Below are 16,429 nucleotides of genomic sequence, written 5' to 3' on the forward strand. Positions count from 1 at the left end.
GCCGGCCGCCGTGTTGCTGGGCCAGGCGCGGCTGCGGGAGGAGGCGGCCGCCCGGCTGCGCGAGGCGCCCTCGGCCGAGCCGCTGCTCTCCCGCCACCACGGCGCCCTGGTGCGCTGGCTGGAGGAACGCCTGGGCCGCGGCGAGCAGGTCGTCAGCATCGAGCAGCTCTGCGAAGCCCTCGAGAGCCGCGCCGGGCCCACGCAGGGCGCAGCCGCCGCCGCCGCCGGCGGGGGGACCGGAGGAGGAGGAGCCGCAGGGTCGGGGGCCGCCGCCGAGGAGCGGGCGAGGAACGAAGAGGTCAGTGCGGGGGCTGGGGGTGCGGGGAGCGCCGGCCTCGGGTCCTGGGCCCTCCCCGTGTCTCTCTCCGGACGGGCCCGAGCCCGGAGGGCGAACACGGGCCCTGCGAGCCAGACGCCGCGCCCGCTTGTGGCTCCTGGGAGAGCTTTGCGTCAATCAAGGCGGCAGGCCGCGGGGGTGGGTGGGGGGAATCTGGACGAGCAGTAATCGACGCTCCCTCTAAGTTGTGGAGTCCTGTGAACAAAAAGTCTACTCTGTGAGCGACTGGCCTTAAAGCTGTGAGCGAGCGGTTCGGCTGCGGCATAAATCAGCTTGCTCTGGAGCCATCCTGCCTGAGCCAAGACAACAAGGTGTGGACGAGAGGCTAAAAAACGGTGACCTAGCTCACACCAACTCAGCTTAGAGCAGTGGTGGCAGGAACCTATGGCACAGGTGCCAGAGGTGGCACTCAGAGCCCTCTCTGTGGGCACGCGTGCCATCGCCCCAGCCAGGCCCAGACCATCATTAAAGTGTCAAATTCTCTGCCAAATAATTTTAAGTAAATTAAAGCATTTGGAATTGCTTCCCTTACTTTGTTTGGATCATCTTAAGTTAATGTATGAGTTGTTTTTTCTAAAGTAAAACCTCAGTATTCAGGTTAAACTGCCGTGTTGGCACTTTGCAATAAATAAGTGGGTTTTGGATCGCAGTTTGGGCACTTGGTCTCTAAAAGGTTCGCCATCACTGGCTTAGAGGGAACACTGGTAGTCACCCAGTTTCCCTCAGCATGAGTTTTCCAGAGGAAGAGATGTCGCTTCCTAAAGAGCCGGTGTAGTGGGTAAAGGCTGGGGTGGGGCTAGGACCACTGGCATGTTCAGCTAGGGATGGGTGAAAATTCAGACCACTCCCTGGACCCCAAGAAGCGTGCAGGCATCCGCTGTAATATCTAGGCATGCCAGCCTCAGGCCAGTGTTCCCTTTAAGTTGAGTTAGTGTGAGCTAGCTCACGGTCTTTTAGCCTCCGGCTCTCACGTTTTTGTCTTAGCTCAGGAAGAATGGCTCCAGTCCAGAGCAAACTAATTTATGCAGTAGCCAAATCACCTGCCTGCTCACAACTTTAATGCTGGTAGCTCACAAAGTAGAATTTTTGCTCACAGGACTCCACAGATTAGAGGGAGCATCGGCTTCCAGGTGGGGCCTGGGGATCCCCCACGATTATAGCTCACCTGCAGATTACAGAGATCCATTCCCCTGGAGAGAATGGAGGCTTTGGAGGGTGGGCTCTGTGGCACTGTCCCCCCACTGAGGCCCTTATCCTCGCCAGGCTCCATCCCCAAATCTCCAGGAGTTTCCAAACCATGTGGCAACCTTACCCCTCCCCCCAATCCCCTTGACTTCAGTGTCCAGGGAGTACTTGGTAACCTTACTCTCTTCCTAACTTTCTTCCCTCTCCTCTGTTCTTTGGGTCTGCCAGAGAGTGGAGGAAAGAATCTATGGACGTTTCTGCCTGGCAGGCTTCCCAGAACAGGGTTTCCTCCTTATCTGGTGAGCTGCTCAGTCGAGGAAGTCCTCTGGAGCTACAGGCCTTAGAAGACGTTTGAGGGGTCTACAATTTAGAGAGCCTGCATGGTGTAGTGTTCAGTGTGTCAGGCTAGGGTCTGGGAGACCCAGGTTTGAATCCCCTCTCTGTTATGGGAGGATGCTGGGCCAGTCATTTTCGATGTAATCTGCCTTCTAGAATAAAATGGAGGAGGGGAGTTGTCAGCCACTTTGGGATCCCACTGGAGAAATAAGTGAAGTATTAGTAGCTAAGTAAATGTTTGGTATTTCATCTTGAGCTCCTCCAAGGAAGGGGTTAGATGGAAGTGTAGCAGATCTATCAAATATGCATGTTCTGTTTTAACAGAGTATAAGAATATTGAGCATACAATATAAAAATGGCCTGAAGAAAGGTGCAGCTGCATGTATATGTGGGGGAGATAAGTATTCATTTCAGTGACAGGTACTTAAGATTAGTTTCACTAGGGAAAATGGGGGCTGAAGCTGTGGTATGGTGATAGGGCATCTGCGTTGCATGAAGAAGGTCCCAGCTTTGATCCTTAGCATCTCTAATTTAAAAGGATCAGGTAACAGGTGATGTGAAAGATCTCTGTTTCAGACCTTGGAGAGGTGCTGCCAGTCAGAGTAGATGATGCTGACCTTGCTAGCCCAGTGATGTGATGCTGTTTTAAAAAAATCCCATAGCTGGTAATGTAGAAGACACATATGTGAGGTCAGAGGTTCAATACGCAGCATTTCCAGTTCACATAATTGGGTAATGGGACTTCTACCTGCCAGTCAAACTGACCTTGATAGATCAAGGTCCTGGCTCAGTATAAGACAAGCTTCCTGTGTGGGAATGGAGGAGCATTGTGCCAAAGGCTTCACAGGGTTTTGATGACAGCATTGAAGGAAGTGAGGGATGTGGGGGGCAGTTCCAGGCATAACAGGCAAGAAGGGGGGCCCTGGAAGCATTCAGGCACTGGAGCTCACTTTGTCAGATTCATGAACTGCTCTTGTCCTTTGGCAACTTATGCATGAGCCATACAGGGGAGAAGAACCAATTGGACAGAAAGATAATTGTATTTGGGCAAGCTTTTTAAAAAAATTAAGGTTTATTGAAGTACAACAACACCACAGAGACAGAAGAGGGACACACATGTCAAATAAGTACTTTGTCAGAGGATTTACCAATTACATACTGTACAGTCAAGCATAAAAAGCAAGAATATTAACACTGAGCAATCCTAATTCTACTTTTAATTGGGCAAGGTTTTTAATGGGGTATCTGTTTCATGCTGCTAAAATTTGGTTTCTTCCCTGATGAAATACTTGTTGGCTCCCCTGTTTACCATTTTGTTTCTGTGTACTTGTTTGTGCATTTATGCATTCATCTGCCAGCTGTGGATGTAGTGCTTTAGGCACCTGTCCAAGTGGGATCTGATTCCTTAAAGCTTATGCAACCCAAAGGAAAAAGGGGGGGGGGAAGGAGGAGAGAAGGGGTGCATGGAAAAACAATGTGAGAAGAATGCAGGTCCTGTATGCTTTCATTAGAAGGACAAAGAATGTCCAATTAGCTACTAAATAAATTCACACACAGGAGGATACATAAAATGGATTTACTTTACAAAGCATGTCCATGACTTAGTGATGGAGCCTTTGATTTTCATGTGCAGAGCACAAGGTTCAGTCCCTGAAATCTCCTGATAAAGGGTCTCCAGTAGTGGATGTTGGGAAGGAGGCTTCCTGGGACCCTGGAGAGCTGCCGCCAGTCACTGTGCCAAATGGACTGACAGCTTCATAAGGCAGCTTTACGTGTGAGGAACTGTTGTATCTTAGTGACTTTGTCCTCACTACTTTAATGTTCTTGTTTAGAACACCTGTAAGTTGGAATCTGATGGGTAACATCAATAAAAATGGTTCCAAAACATAATACTTAAAAATAATTCCTTCCCCAATATGAGTTCTCCTGCCCCAATAATTCCTTGCAGTTTAAAACCAAAACCGTTTTTTTAAAGGCAAGGGCATTGAGGCTGTAATCGACTTGTATTGTTCTTTTCCTCTTGGTGCTGCCACTGAAAGATATTCTTCACTATGTTGTAGAGGGGAAAACAAACAGTGGCTTGGATTTGTCATAGTTCCTTTGCACAATATGACTTTTTTTGCTTCCCCTTCCTGTTGTACCACAAAATGTCTCCCCAAATGCTGCTCCCACTGTGGGGGTGGGGTAGGGAGAAAGTTGTGCCATGTGTGTGGAAACCCTTTTATGAAACGCTCCAGAAGATCAAAACCAATCATTTTGATTTTGATGTAATATCCTCAAACATTTCCCACCCCATAACTTTGATTGTAGATGGAATGATTGTAGTTGGAACATCCGCATGCAGAGGCAGTGTAATGGAGTACTCTATAGAGTAGCCTTCACCAAGTGTAACCAAGGGAGCAACTTGGAACAAAACAGAAACGAGAGACTTGTGAACTTTCTTAGGTTATAGTCATTTGTTTACCTCAGATGCCTGAAGTGATCACCTCTCTGTATACCCTGTAACGGTGGAGGGTGGAGAAAATATCAGCCATGCTTTAAATGGAAAGCTGCTGGTCTGGCCAACCACTTTCCAGATAATAATGCCAGAACATTAACTACTTGGGCCCTATCTTTTCTTTAGCTACGTTGGCTAGATGGAACCTTTACATTCAGAAGCAACTGTACTGATGAAAGCCGATTGATGGGGATACAGAACAGGATGGGTGGGCAAGGTCTTGCCTTCCTTTTCATGCTTCTGTGCTTCCCTGAATCATTCAGCAGGTCCTTGCTGGACACAGAATGCTGGGTCAGATAGCTTCACCTTGATTTGATCCGGCAGAGCTGCTCTTTGTCCATAGTCACAATTGTGCAGAATTGTACCTCCATGTAAGGAGGCAGCATATCTCTCTGATTGCCTTATGCTGGACACAAACAAATGTCAGATTGGCTTCTTGGAAGCATCTGGCTAGCCACTGATGGGAACGAGACATTGAGTTAGATGGACCTTTGTGATCCACCAGTGAATGAGCCAGACCAGGCGTAGCATGAAGGCTTGGAGGCAGAGTTCTTTCAGTTATCTAAGGCAGTTTACTGAAATCAGATGACTTGAACTGGCATATCCTCTAAGTTGCCCGCATGCGGTTTTCTTGAAAACCACTGAATCCTGCAGCCATTAGATTCTGTATTTTTCTTCTTCTTCTCTTTTCTAATTTAAGGCTAGGTAGTAGGAAATATCTTAGCATATGAGTTCATTGGGCCACTGTGTAAGGTGCTTAGGTTTTTGTGAGTGTTTTGGAATGGAAGTGTTGCTTGAGGAGAGGTAAAATGCTTTGTGAATTGCCTGCTTCCATTTTGGGGGCAGTTTAGAAAGTCTGAGAATAGAACAGGAAGGATGTGATAGTTATATGGGACTGCAACAGTGTATCTGTCATATTCTTATCACATCTTTCCTCCACCGAGCTCAGGGCAGCATATACGGTTCTCTCCGGCTCCATTCTATCCTGTCCTAGCCCAGTGAGGTAGAAGAGGCTGAGGGAGTGCACCTGGCCCGAGGTTACCCACTGAGTTTCATGGACGAGAAGAGCCGGCTTTGAGTCCAGTAACACCTTAAAGACTAAAAAGATTTCCAGGGTGTGTTATCTGACAAAAGGGAGATTTGACTCATGAATGTGTTGGTCTTTAAGTGGCTAATGGACTTGAATCCTGCTTTTCTAACTGCAGAACACAACTACCCACCTGAAACTACCTTCATGGATGAGAAGAACATTGAAACTTCCTTGTCCTAGTCAGACATTCTAATCTCTCCACTAAACCGGTTTTCTAAGCACACTTTTACCCTAAGGGTTGATGTTGTGTATTAGTTGTTTTGGCCCAGATCTGACCAAGAAACCTAGAACAGCAAGCAGAAAACAAACGCTGTATTTGGGGATGGAGTAATATTGTTATTACTAATGTGTGTGTGGTATATTTAAAACATTCGTATCCTGCTTTTCTCCAGATCATTTAAAAAAAACACCCTTAATCTAAAATCCACAGAAATATTGTACAAATAGAAAGACAGAGAAAGCAGGCCACCACACTTTGACTTCCATTCACAGTGAAACTTTCCCTCTGCAAGCGTATCACACCTCCCCATTACATTGTGAGTAGTTTTATAAACTTCTCTGCGTGCAATCTGTAATGTGGTGGTGGTGAGGGGGACGTGATAGCGGTTTATAAGATAATGCATGGAGCAGAGAAAGGTGGTAGAGAGAGCTCTCTTGCCCAAAATAGAACACTTGCGTAGAATGAAATTGATGCGCAAGTAGAGTTAGGACTGACAAAAGGAAGTATTTATTTACTCAGCGAGTGATTAAAATATGGAATTCACTGCCAGAGGACATAGTGGTGGCCGCAAGCATAGATGGCTATTAAAGGGAATAGATAATTCATGGAGGCTAGTGCCATCAGCCATGCTGACTAAAGGGAATCTCCACAATCAGAGGCAAAGAAGCCTCCGGATACCAGTGCTAGGAGGCAGTACTGGGGGAAGGCCTTGGTCTAGGGATGCAGATTGCCTGCTTTGGCAAGTCATTCTCCTGCTTGTGACCCCCCCCCCCCAACCTGTCCTTGCTCCTGGGGCCAGCGGGAGAACAGTGTGTGTGGAGTGGTGGAAATGACGTTGCATCATGTGACAGTGTCACATCTGGTGGAAAACCCGGACATGACATCTGCCAATGCCTTAGAAACTCTGCTTATTTATATTATTTATAGTCAGCTTTCTCAAGGCAGATTAATCAGTGTAAGTCAATACAGTCAATAGGATAGGACATCAGTAAGCAATGTAATAGGAATGTTGTTGTTGTTCAGTCGCACAGTCGAGTCCGACTCTTTGCGACCCCATGGACCATATCACGCCAGGCCCTCCTGTCCTCTGTCGTCCTCCAGAGTTTGCTCAACTTCATGTTCGTTGCATCTATGACACTGTCTCATCCTTTGCCGTCCCCTTCTTCTTTGACCTTCAATCTTTCCCAGCATCAGGGTCTTCTCCAGTGAGTGCTCCCTTCTCATTTGGGGGCCAAAATATTTCAGCTTCAGTATCTGGCCTTCCATGGAACAGTCAGGGTTGATTTCTTTTAGAATTGACTGATTCGATCTTCTTGCAGTCCAAAGGACTCTCAAGAGTCTTCTCCAGCACCATAAATTTGAAAGCATCTATTCTTTGATGCTCGGCCTTCCTTATGGTCCAACTCTCGCAACCATACATGACTACCGGGAATACCATTTCTTTGACCATGCGGACTTTTGTTGGCAGGGTGATCTCTACTTTTTATTATGTTGTCTAGGTTTGCCATAAGCTTTCCTCCCAAGGAGCAGGTGTCTTTTAATTTCATTCCTGTAGTCACCATCTGCAGTGATCTTGGATCCCAGGAATGTGTCACTGCTTCCATGACTTCCCCTTCTATTTGCCAAGGAGTGATGGGTCTGGATGCCACAATCTTAGCTTTTTTGATGTTGAGTTTCAAGCCAACTTTTTATTTTATTTATTTGTTTTATTATCAAATTTATACCCCGCCCTCCCCACAAAGCAGGCTCAGTAATCTCCTCTTTCACTCTTAGAAAGAGGCTCTTTAGGTCCTCCTCACTTTCTGCTATTAGAGTGGTATTGTCTGCATATCTGAGGCTGTTGATTTTTTTCCCTGGCCATCTTAATTCCGCCTGTGATTCATCCAGGCCAGTGTTTTGCACGATGTACTCTGCATATAAATTAAATAATCAGGGTGACAATATACATCCTTGTCGTACTCCTTTTCCTATGGTAAACCAATCAGTTCCATATCTGGTTCTAAATGTTGCTTCTTGACCCTTATACAGGTTTCTCAGGAGACATCTGAGGTGGTCTGGAATTCCCATCTCTTTAAGGACTTGCCATAATTTGTTGTGATCCACACAATCAAAGGCTTTAGCGTAGTCAGTGAAGCAGAAGTAGATGTTTTTTCTGGTACTCCCTTGCTTTCTCCATAATCCAGCGAATGTTGGCAATTTGATCTCTTGTTCCTCTACCTCTTTGAAACCCAGCTTGTACTTCTGGCAGTTCTCTATCCACGTACTGCTGATGCCTAGCTTGTAGGATCTTGAGCATGACCTTGCTAGCGTGTGAAATGAGTGCAATTGTGTGATAGTTTGAACATTCCTTGGCATTGCCCTTCTTTAGGATTGGAATATAAACTAGCCTTTTCCAATCCTGTGGCCACTGTTGCATTTTCCAAATTTGCTGGCAAATGGAATGCAGCATTTTAACAGCATCATCTTTTAAGACTTTGATAGCTCAGCTGGGATACCATCACCTCCGCTAGGTTTGTTGTTAGTAATGCTTTCTAAGGCCCATTTGTCTTTGCACTCCAGGACGTCTGGCTTGAGGTCAGTGATCATACCATCGTGGTTGTCAAGGACATTGAGGTTCCTCTTGTATAGTTTTTTTGTGTATTCTTGCCATCTCTTCCTAATCTCTTCTGCTTCTGTTAGGTCCCTACCATTTTTGTCCCTTATTACGGCCAGCTTTGCATGGAATGTTCCCTTGATTTCTCCAGTTTTCTTGAAGAGATCTCTAGTCCTTCCCATTCTATTGTTTTCCTCTATTACTTTGCCTTGTTCATTTAGGAAAGCCTCCTTATCTCTCCATGCTGTTCTCTGGAAATCTGATTTCAGTTGGGTAAATCTTTCCTTTTCACCTTTGCCTTTCGCTTTCCTTCTTTCCTCTGCTATTTGTAAAGCCTCACCAGACAGCCACTTTGCTTTCTTGCATTTCTTTTTCTTTGGGATGGTGCTGATTGCTGCCTCCTGTACAATGCCATGAACCTCCATCCATAGTTCTTCAGGCACACTGTTCCATCTGGTGATGCCCATGTGTAGAGTTGCCTCTTAGATTGTTGGAAGAGGGCATTCACTATGACCAGTGTGTTCCCTTGACAAATCTCTGTTAGCCTTTGCCTGGATTCATTTTGTTCTCCAAGGCCAAACTTGTCCGTTATTCTGGTTACCTTTTGACTTCCTACTTTAGCATTACAGTCCCCTATGATGGTAAGGACATTTTTTATGGTGTTAGTTCTAGGAGGCGTTGTAGGTCTTCATAGAACCAGTCCACTTCAGCCTCTTCTGTGTCAGTGGTTGGGGCATAGACTTGGATTACTGTGATGTTGAATGGTTTGTCTTGGATTCAGCCCGAGATCATTCTGTTGTTTTTGAGATTGTATCCCATTACTGCCTTTCTCACTCTCTTGTTGACTATAAAGGCCACACCATTTTTTCTATGGGATTCTTGGCTACAGTAGTAGATATAATGGTCTTCTGAGTTAAATTTGTCCATTCCCGTCCACTTTAATTCATTGATTCCCAAGATGTCGTTGTTCAGTCTTGCCATCTCATTTTTTACCACATCCAACTTACCGTGATTCATAGATCTTACAGTCCAGGTTCCTATGCAGTATTGTTCTTTGCAGCATCGGACTTTCCTTTCACCATCAGATACATCCACAGCTGAGCGTCTTTTCGGCTTTGGCCCAGCCACTTCACTCCTTCTGGGGTTACTTGTACTTGCCCTCTGCTGTTCCCCAGTAGTACATTGGACACCTTCCGATCTGAGGGGCTCATCTTCTGGCATCATATTTTTTAGCCTTTTGTTACTGTCCATGGAGTTTTCTTGGCAAAGATACTGGCGTGGGTTGCCATTTCCTTCTCCAGTGGATCACATTTTTTCTGAGTTCTCTGCTGTGGTCTGTCCATCCTGGGTGGCCCTCCACAGCATAGCTCGCAGCCTCATCGAACCACGCAAGCCCCCTCCCCGCATCCAGGCAGTGATCCATGAGAGAGGTAATAGGAATAGGATTGCATAAATTAAAACCAAGTAAAAATCTGGAACAAACTGAAACAAAAGTTTCTAGAGTGCCAGCTGATGTCATGTCTGGGTTTTTGCCAGACATGATGTCGCCATGTAGCGTGATGTCATGTCCACACCCAATGCCCTGTTGTTTGCCTTCCAGAGTTACTGGTTGGCCACTATGTGAATTAGATGCTAGACTAGATGGACCACTGTTCTCACCCTGCAGGGCTATTCTGTTCTTACATTCTTAATTTTAGAAGCTGTGTATGACATGTTACGGGAACTTCCTTTCTGGGGGTGGTGGGGGAATGAAAAATGGTTCAGTAAAGAGCTTTGCTGCATTGAGGTCAATACTTCTGTAAGGAGCAGAGTGAAACTGCCAATGTGTCTCCTCTGCTGTTCAGGGCTTCTAAGGCATGCAAATCTGAAAAGGGTCACTTGAATAGGAGAGGGAGTTCACTTCAGAATGAGGCTGTTCACTCTGCAAAAATGAAAGGAAGGGAGAAGAAAGTCAGGCTACGATCTCTTTTAGTGTGGAGTGTCTCACTGGCTGGGATAGTAAGTGTAAAAAGTGTCACTTTAAAATGGAATATGTATTCTAGTAAATGGAGGCTTTAAGTCTCTATGGTGAACATGGAGGATCACTTATGAAAAACATCTTCAGCAGTTAAGTTAAGCACACTAACAATTGCAAGAGAGGGTGTGGGTGGTTTTACCTTTGTGTGACATCCAGTATGGATGATAGTTCAAGGAGAAACATCACTCCAGGGCAAGGGTTCTGGGCCACACCTTGTTATTCAGCAGGCAAGTCATTAACAAATTACTGCTCTCTATTCCTAGAAAATAACTATTTTCTTTGGTAACACTGCCTAGCTGACATGCAAATAGATCCTGCATCTTTTTCTGAAGAGCCTCACCAGGTTACAATTCTGTTTTGATTGTCCTTGAAATAAGTGCCAGTAAAGGACAGTATAAAGATGATGCCTACTTCTCCATATAAATGAGGTAGAAGAAACCTCCACACTACATGAAGCCCAGTCAAATGGGTATGCTTCTTAAATAAAGCTGTAATAACACAAAGGCGGGTCCTGATTAAAGTCATTTTGGAGCTATGAAGTGGGGATATTTTTAGGGCCCTCCAAAGTATATCTTCAGCATGTATTTACTTAGTTTAGTTTGGGTCCCAAACACCAGCTTGTCCTTTTGATACTGGAAATATTTTTGGGTCTTGATAAGCCCGATTACTACTATATTATCCACTACTATGCATGGGTAAGAGAGTTGGACGATAAAGGAAGCTGACAGCAAGTTGATTTATTTGAAATGTGGTGCTGGAGGAGCGTTCTATGGATACTGTGGACCACCAAAAAGACAGATAAATGCGTTCTAGATCAAATCAAGCCTGAACTCCCCCTAGCACCTAAAATGACTAAACAGGCTATCGTATTTTGGTCATGTTATGAGAAGATCATAGTCACTGGGGAAGGCAATAATGCTAGAAACAGTCGAAGGCAGCAAGAAAAGAGGAAGACCCAGCGTAAAATGGATTGACTTAATCAAGGAAGCCAGGGCCCTCATTTTGCAAGACCTGAGCAAAGCTGTTCACGATTGGATGTTTTGGAGGCTGTTAATTCATAGGGTCACCATAAGTCAAAAGTGACTTGATAGCAGTTAATACGCATGCACGGGCAAGGCAGATTAACTAAAATGTGTGAGCAAGCCCTGCATATCGTAAGGAGCTATTAATTTGGAGTTGAAAATACTTCTAACCGGCTATAAACTTAATGTCTGTAGCATTTTCCCAAAACCTATGAGTACTCGTTTAGTACTTGTGAAATTACCTTAATGGGTGGAGAGGCTTATATGTGACTCAAAAGAGCCTGTTAACTTCAGTTATCAAACTTCGTGAAGCCATCGCTGAGGGCAGGAACTAGGGCCTTTTCACAAGTGGCTTCCAAGCTGTGGAATCCTTTCCCGTGAGAAGCTCGTCTGTGCATGACAGGGCTTGTTATCCAAAACAGGTCAGTTTATTTCAGGGCTTGTTCAAATGGTTTCCCAGAATTAGGCCTGGACATTTGGGAATTACCCCTTATTACTTTCACTACATGTAGCAGCGAGTACTCCTGAACTGAAAGTACCATTGTTTTGGAAGCAAGTTATTGTCTTTGTAATTCTGGATACTGAAACCACAAGGGAGAACCTTTCTGCATGTGATGGAGAATGGGTGGAAAGCGGAGAGGAAATGCTTGAAATTTCTGTCTTAATTCTGCAAATGTGAGGTTTTAGTCTCACCACTAGACTAGAATTTTTGACTGGCTTCTCCATTTTACTGATTGCAGATTCAAGTTTAACTCGGATAACATTAGGAAAATAATCATGGTTCATCGTTGAACTGCTTGTTTTGCACACAGAGGATTTCTGGCTCAGTCTGTAACTGATACCTTGGGTGTTGGGATGGATGGGAAAGATCTTTCTGAGCCTTGGTCAAAGACTCACTGATTTTTGGCTGCGGTTCCTTGTGCATTTTCAAACACCTCTCTGAAACAATACATATAGAAGCCCTGAATTATTTTCAAACAAATACTTAAAACTGCAGTTTTCAGAAGCTCAATTTGTTTGGTTTTGATAGATTCTTTCCCCCCTCATGGGTGGTTGTTTGGGGATGATTCAGAGATTCCTCTCGCCTCAGCTCTGCAAATTCTTATTTCCTAACCTCAAAACTGCCCTCAGTATTCTGATTAATTCTGTATATGCAATATGTACAGTTCCCTTATGTTGTGGTTGTATTCTTAATGCTACCCAATGAGTCGGAGTATGTTGCTCTGGGATTTTGTGTGTATGTTCATGGCAGTAGGGCAGTGCATCCAAGGAAACATTGAGTGGAAAGGAATATTTATTTTTAGTTCTCCACTGTTTCATCAAAGTATCTTTCCTAGTTGTTTTCATTGTGTGCCCTTTGTGGGGGACAACAGTGTACATGGATGAACACTGGCTGTAATCTAACATGGGAATGTATTGGCTATAAATGTGAATGTCTGTTGCATGTTTCCAGGAAGGCATAAAGCTGTTTGTTTTCATCAGTTAAAGCTACATCCTTGTTGTTTGAATATACTGTGGGACAGTATATTTTAAACTTGGTTGTTATACCATTGTTGTGTTGACTCCACACATTCTGCACTTCTCTCTGTAATGGCTCAGAGTGTCAAGTACATCTTCGCTGATAAAGTCTCTTGAAATGGAGTCTGATTATCTTGTATCAAAGGTCAGGTGCAGGCAGCACTAGTCACGCAACTGACAGCAATGTTTGGCTGAGTTACCTCTCAAATATCACAGTTCAAACAAATATCTCCAAGCCCTTGTTTGTTGTGGGTGGGGCTGTCATCAAATCTGTACAATCAACAAGGGTACTTGTGCAGCCGGTTGGCACGGAGGAGAATTGTGGAGGTTGTTGGCTGTAACTTCCTGCTCTGGGCTATAGTCTGGACCATAGCAGTTGCTGAAATTAAATTCTCTCTTTTATCAAGAATGGATGCTGTGGGGACCTCTGTTCCTCCCTCCTCAGTTCATTTACAGTACTGTCCTGCTGTAAGCCCAATGTCACATTTTTGTGTTCAGTTTTAGCATGCTAGAAGTTTTACATTTTTGCTTGGTGAGTTGCTCCTTGTTATGAGGTGTGATTGCAGCTCGTTTGTGATTTCTTCAAGGGTAGTCGATCATGGTTCTGTCCTTTATAGAATGAACACAATAGCAAAGCGCACTGTAAAAGATCTGGCTACATATATTGTTGAAAATATTCAGAATAAATGTGAAACCTACTAGAATACATACAAAAATCTTACAAATCCCAAAATGCAATCATTGCATACCAAGCTATTTCCAATCTTCGATATTATAACACCATGTAGATATTCTACCATGTAAACGGTGAATGCATACTCCCATTCAATATCAATCAACTTGAAACAGTCTGTTCGGTTTACATGGTGGAATATCTACAAGGCATTGAAGACTGGAAATAGCTTGGTATGTAATGATTGTGTTTTTGGATTTGTAAGATTTTTGTATGTATTTTAGTAGGTTTCACAGTTATTCTGAATATTTTCTACAATATGCGTAGCCAAATTTTGCAGTGTGCTTTATTGTGTAGATTTACCATTGTGTTCCCAGTTATATTAGCTCTTTATAGAATGAAGTCAGAAGGAGGCTGTGCTGAACTAAAATGACTAGTCTGTTCAGGGCAGTTCTTACAACATCAAACAAGGATATTTTATGGAGTGAATGGGAGCATTTGATGTGGAACACCTGTTAGGAAAAGGGGGTGGGGAGAAAAAGAGTTGGATTTATACCCTGCCTTTCACTCAGAGTCTCAGAGCAGCTTACAGTCTCCTTTCCTTTCCTCTCCCCACAACAGACACCCTGTGGTAGGTGAGGCTGAGAGAGCTCTGAGAGAATTGCTCTTGAGAGAACAGTTCTGCGAGAACTGTGGCTTGCCCAAGGTCACCCAGCTGGCAGTATGCGTAGCAGTGGGGAATCAAACCCGGTTCTCCAGATTAGAGTCCACCGCTCTTGACCACTACACCAAGCTGACAGCTTGGATGCAGAGACTGGGCAATGAATCACCTCTGCACAATATAAATGTGTCCTCAAGGAAGGTCTGTACTAGACAATAGATGACACTGCTTTAATGGTTTCACAATTCAGTGATTTATACTCTTGATCATTCTTAACATAGTTCTGGGTTGGTTATTTAATGATCCTTTTCTACAGACAAGGCAGGGAAGGTTGGTGCTATTCAGAACTGTCCAGTGAGTCTGTCTTGTGGCTTTATCAGGGATTTGAGGCTGGCCACCGAAATCCAGCACTAGAAAGATGTTCAATGTTTGTTTACCAAATCTCACATTGGTTGAGAGTTAGTATTTTTGCTCCTTTTTAGATAGCGCTAGCTTTAGATTATAAGTGCTGCATCTTTGTGTTCTTTTAGGAACTGGGATTAGCAACATACTTCTATTAAACAGGGCAGTCCTAAACAATGTTCCCTCTAAGCTGTGTCGTCTTGTGAGCAGAAATTCTACTTTATGAGCCGAAAGATCTACTAACTATAAAGTTGTGAACGATATGGAACTTATCACTGATGTCTTTCACCGACATCGCCCTGTTAAAACATGCATGTTCCTGCCACTATTTCATTTAGAAGTCGTCATTTCATTATCCAATTTGTTCTGAGTCTTCAGAATGGGAACACTACCCCTCTGAGTATGCTGATAAATGCAACATATATTTAACTTGCATTAAAAATTGAAGAAAATTTTAACCAGACTTTGCCCAATTTAATTACAAGCTAAAGTTACCTTGGAATCTGCTGTATTATTCACACTCTGTGTAAACAGACAGAGAGAGAAAGAAAAAGTCAGAAAGAGAGAGAGAGAGAGAGAGAAAGACACGGAGAAAGACAGACAGAAAGAGAGAGAGACAGAAAGACAATGACTGGTGGAAAGCAAGCAAGCACGTATCTTGAATAAAACTTTGTTGGTTTATTTAAAGGTTCCACTGGACTCAAACGTTCTGCCGCTTTAGACCATGTAATTTAACATTGGATACCAAATTGAAGGTCAAAGAAGACAGGGACGGCAAAGGATGAGATGGTTAGACAGTGTCATAGATGCAACAAACATGAAATTGAGCAAACTTCAGAGGACGGCGGAAGACAGGAGGGCCTGGCGTGATCTGGTCCATGGGGTCGATCTGGTCCATGGGGTCGCGAAGAGTCGGACTCGACTGTGCGACTGAACAAAAAAAACCCAAATTACTGGAAAACGAGAACTTTGTGTTCTTGTTTTTAATGCTTGAAAGGTTGCTCTGCTTTGTGATTTACTCTTTTTTGAGTTGTCAGGATGGGTTTTAACTTGTAGGATACCTTTTTTAAATATTGGCTCATGTTGTAAGCTGCCTTAGAGGCTGAGGAGTGGGGTAGAAGTTTCTCTAATACGATGCAGGTTGTATTATTTAAAGGCTCAGAGGGACTAATAGCAAATTAGTAATCTACATGGAGAGCAATCCTAAATAGGTCTACTCAGATAAATAATAAATAAAGAAAGAAAGAAAGAAGTGAGCCCCATTTTATTCATTGAGGCTTACGGCCAGAAAATACTCTTAGGATTGTAGCCAAAAGCTCACATAAATGAGAACTTTTTAACATGGTACCAGAAAATTGTCATCTCTGCAGAGGGTTGGGGGGGGGGGGACATTCCACAGAGAAAGCCCTGTCCTTGGTGGCTACTTGCCCCACTTCTGAAGGTGGGGGAGGACATGGAGCAGAGCTTCAGATAGTGCTCTTAAAGCTCAGACTGACTTTACAAGTGGGGAGCTCAATAAGCGTCGTCTCCTCAATTTGCCCTGATCATCTCTTCTTTCCCTAAACCTTGGCTCAGTTTGATACCGAGGGAGATGGCACGGTGGATGTGGAGAATATGCTGGAGCTTCTCAAGACCTCCAGTGGAGCCAATCTGCAAGGAGAGCTTAGTCATGTGATCAGGCAGCTGCAGGCCTGTTCACTTGTTCCAGGTAAGAGAGTGGGAGGGTGGGAAAAGAGTTGGCATTTCTTGCACTCAGAGACCTTTGGGTTGGATTTTGGACACACAGAGCCACAGAACTAACACGCCGTGTCAGTGCTCCACTTGGAGATGCCCTAGTTCAGTGGTGCAGTTCACATCAACAGTTGATGTTTTATTTAC

The 16,429-nt window shown here is 44.3% G+C and overlaps 1 protein-coding gene across 1 annotated transcript in view; it reads left to right on the plus strand.

The window, feature by feature from the left end:
- Window position 1: 1 nt before the first annotated feature.
- Window positions 2-16,429, plus strand: part of ZZEF1 (zinc finger, ZZ-type with EF-hand domain 1) — a gene marked incomplete at its 5' end in the record, with an annotated part of 113,749 nt that continues 97,321 nt past the window's right edge. Inside the window, 2 exons of the mRNA XM_015423192.1 lie at window positions 2-475; window positions 16,127-16,259. Of these exons, the coding sequence (XP_015278678.1) occupies window positions 2-475; window positions 16,127-16,259 (607 nt within the window). The remainder of the gene's footprint in view (window positions 476-16,126; window positions 16,260-16,429) is intronic.

This window comes from Gekko japonicus, unplaced genomic scaffold (genome assembly GCF_001447785.1).
Source record: "Gekko japonicus isolate JY-2015 unplaced genomic scaffold, Gekko_japonicus_V1.1 scaffold791, whole genome shotgun sequence".
Taxonomy (NCBI): domain Eukaryota; kingdom Metazoa; phylum Chordata; class Lepidosauria; order Squamata; family Gekkonidae; genus Gekko; species Gekko japonicus.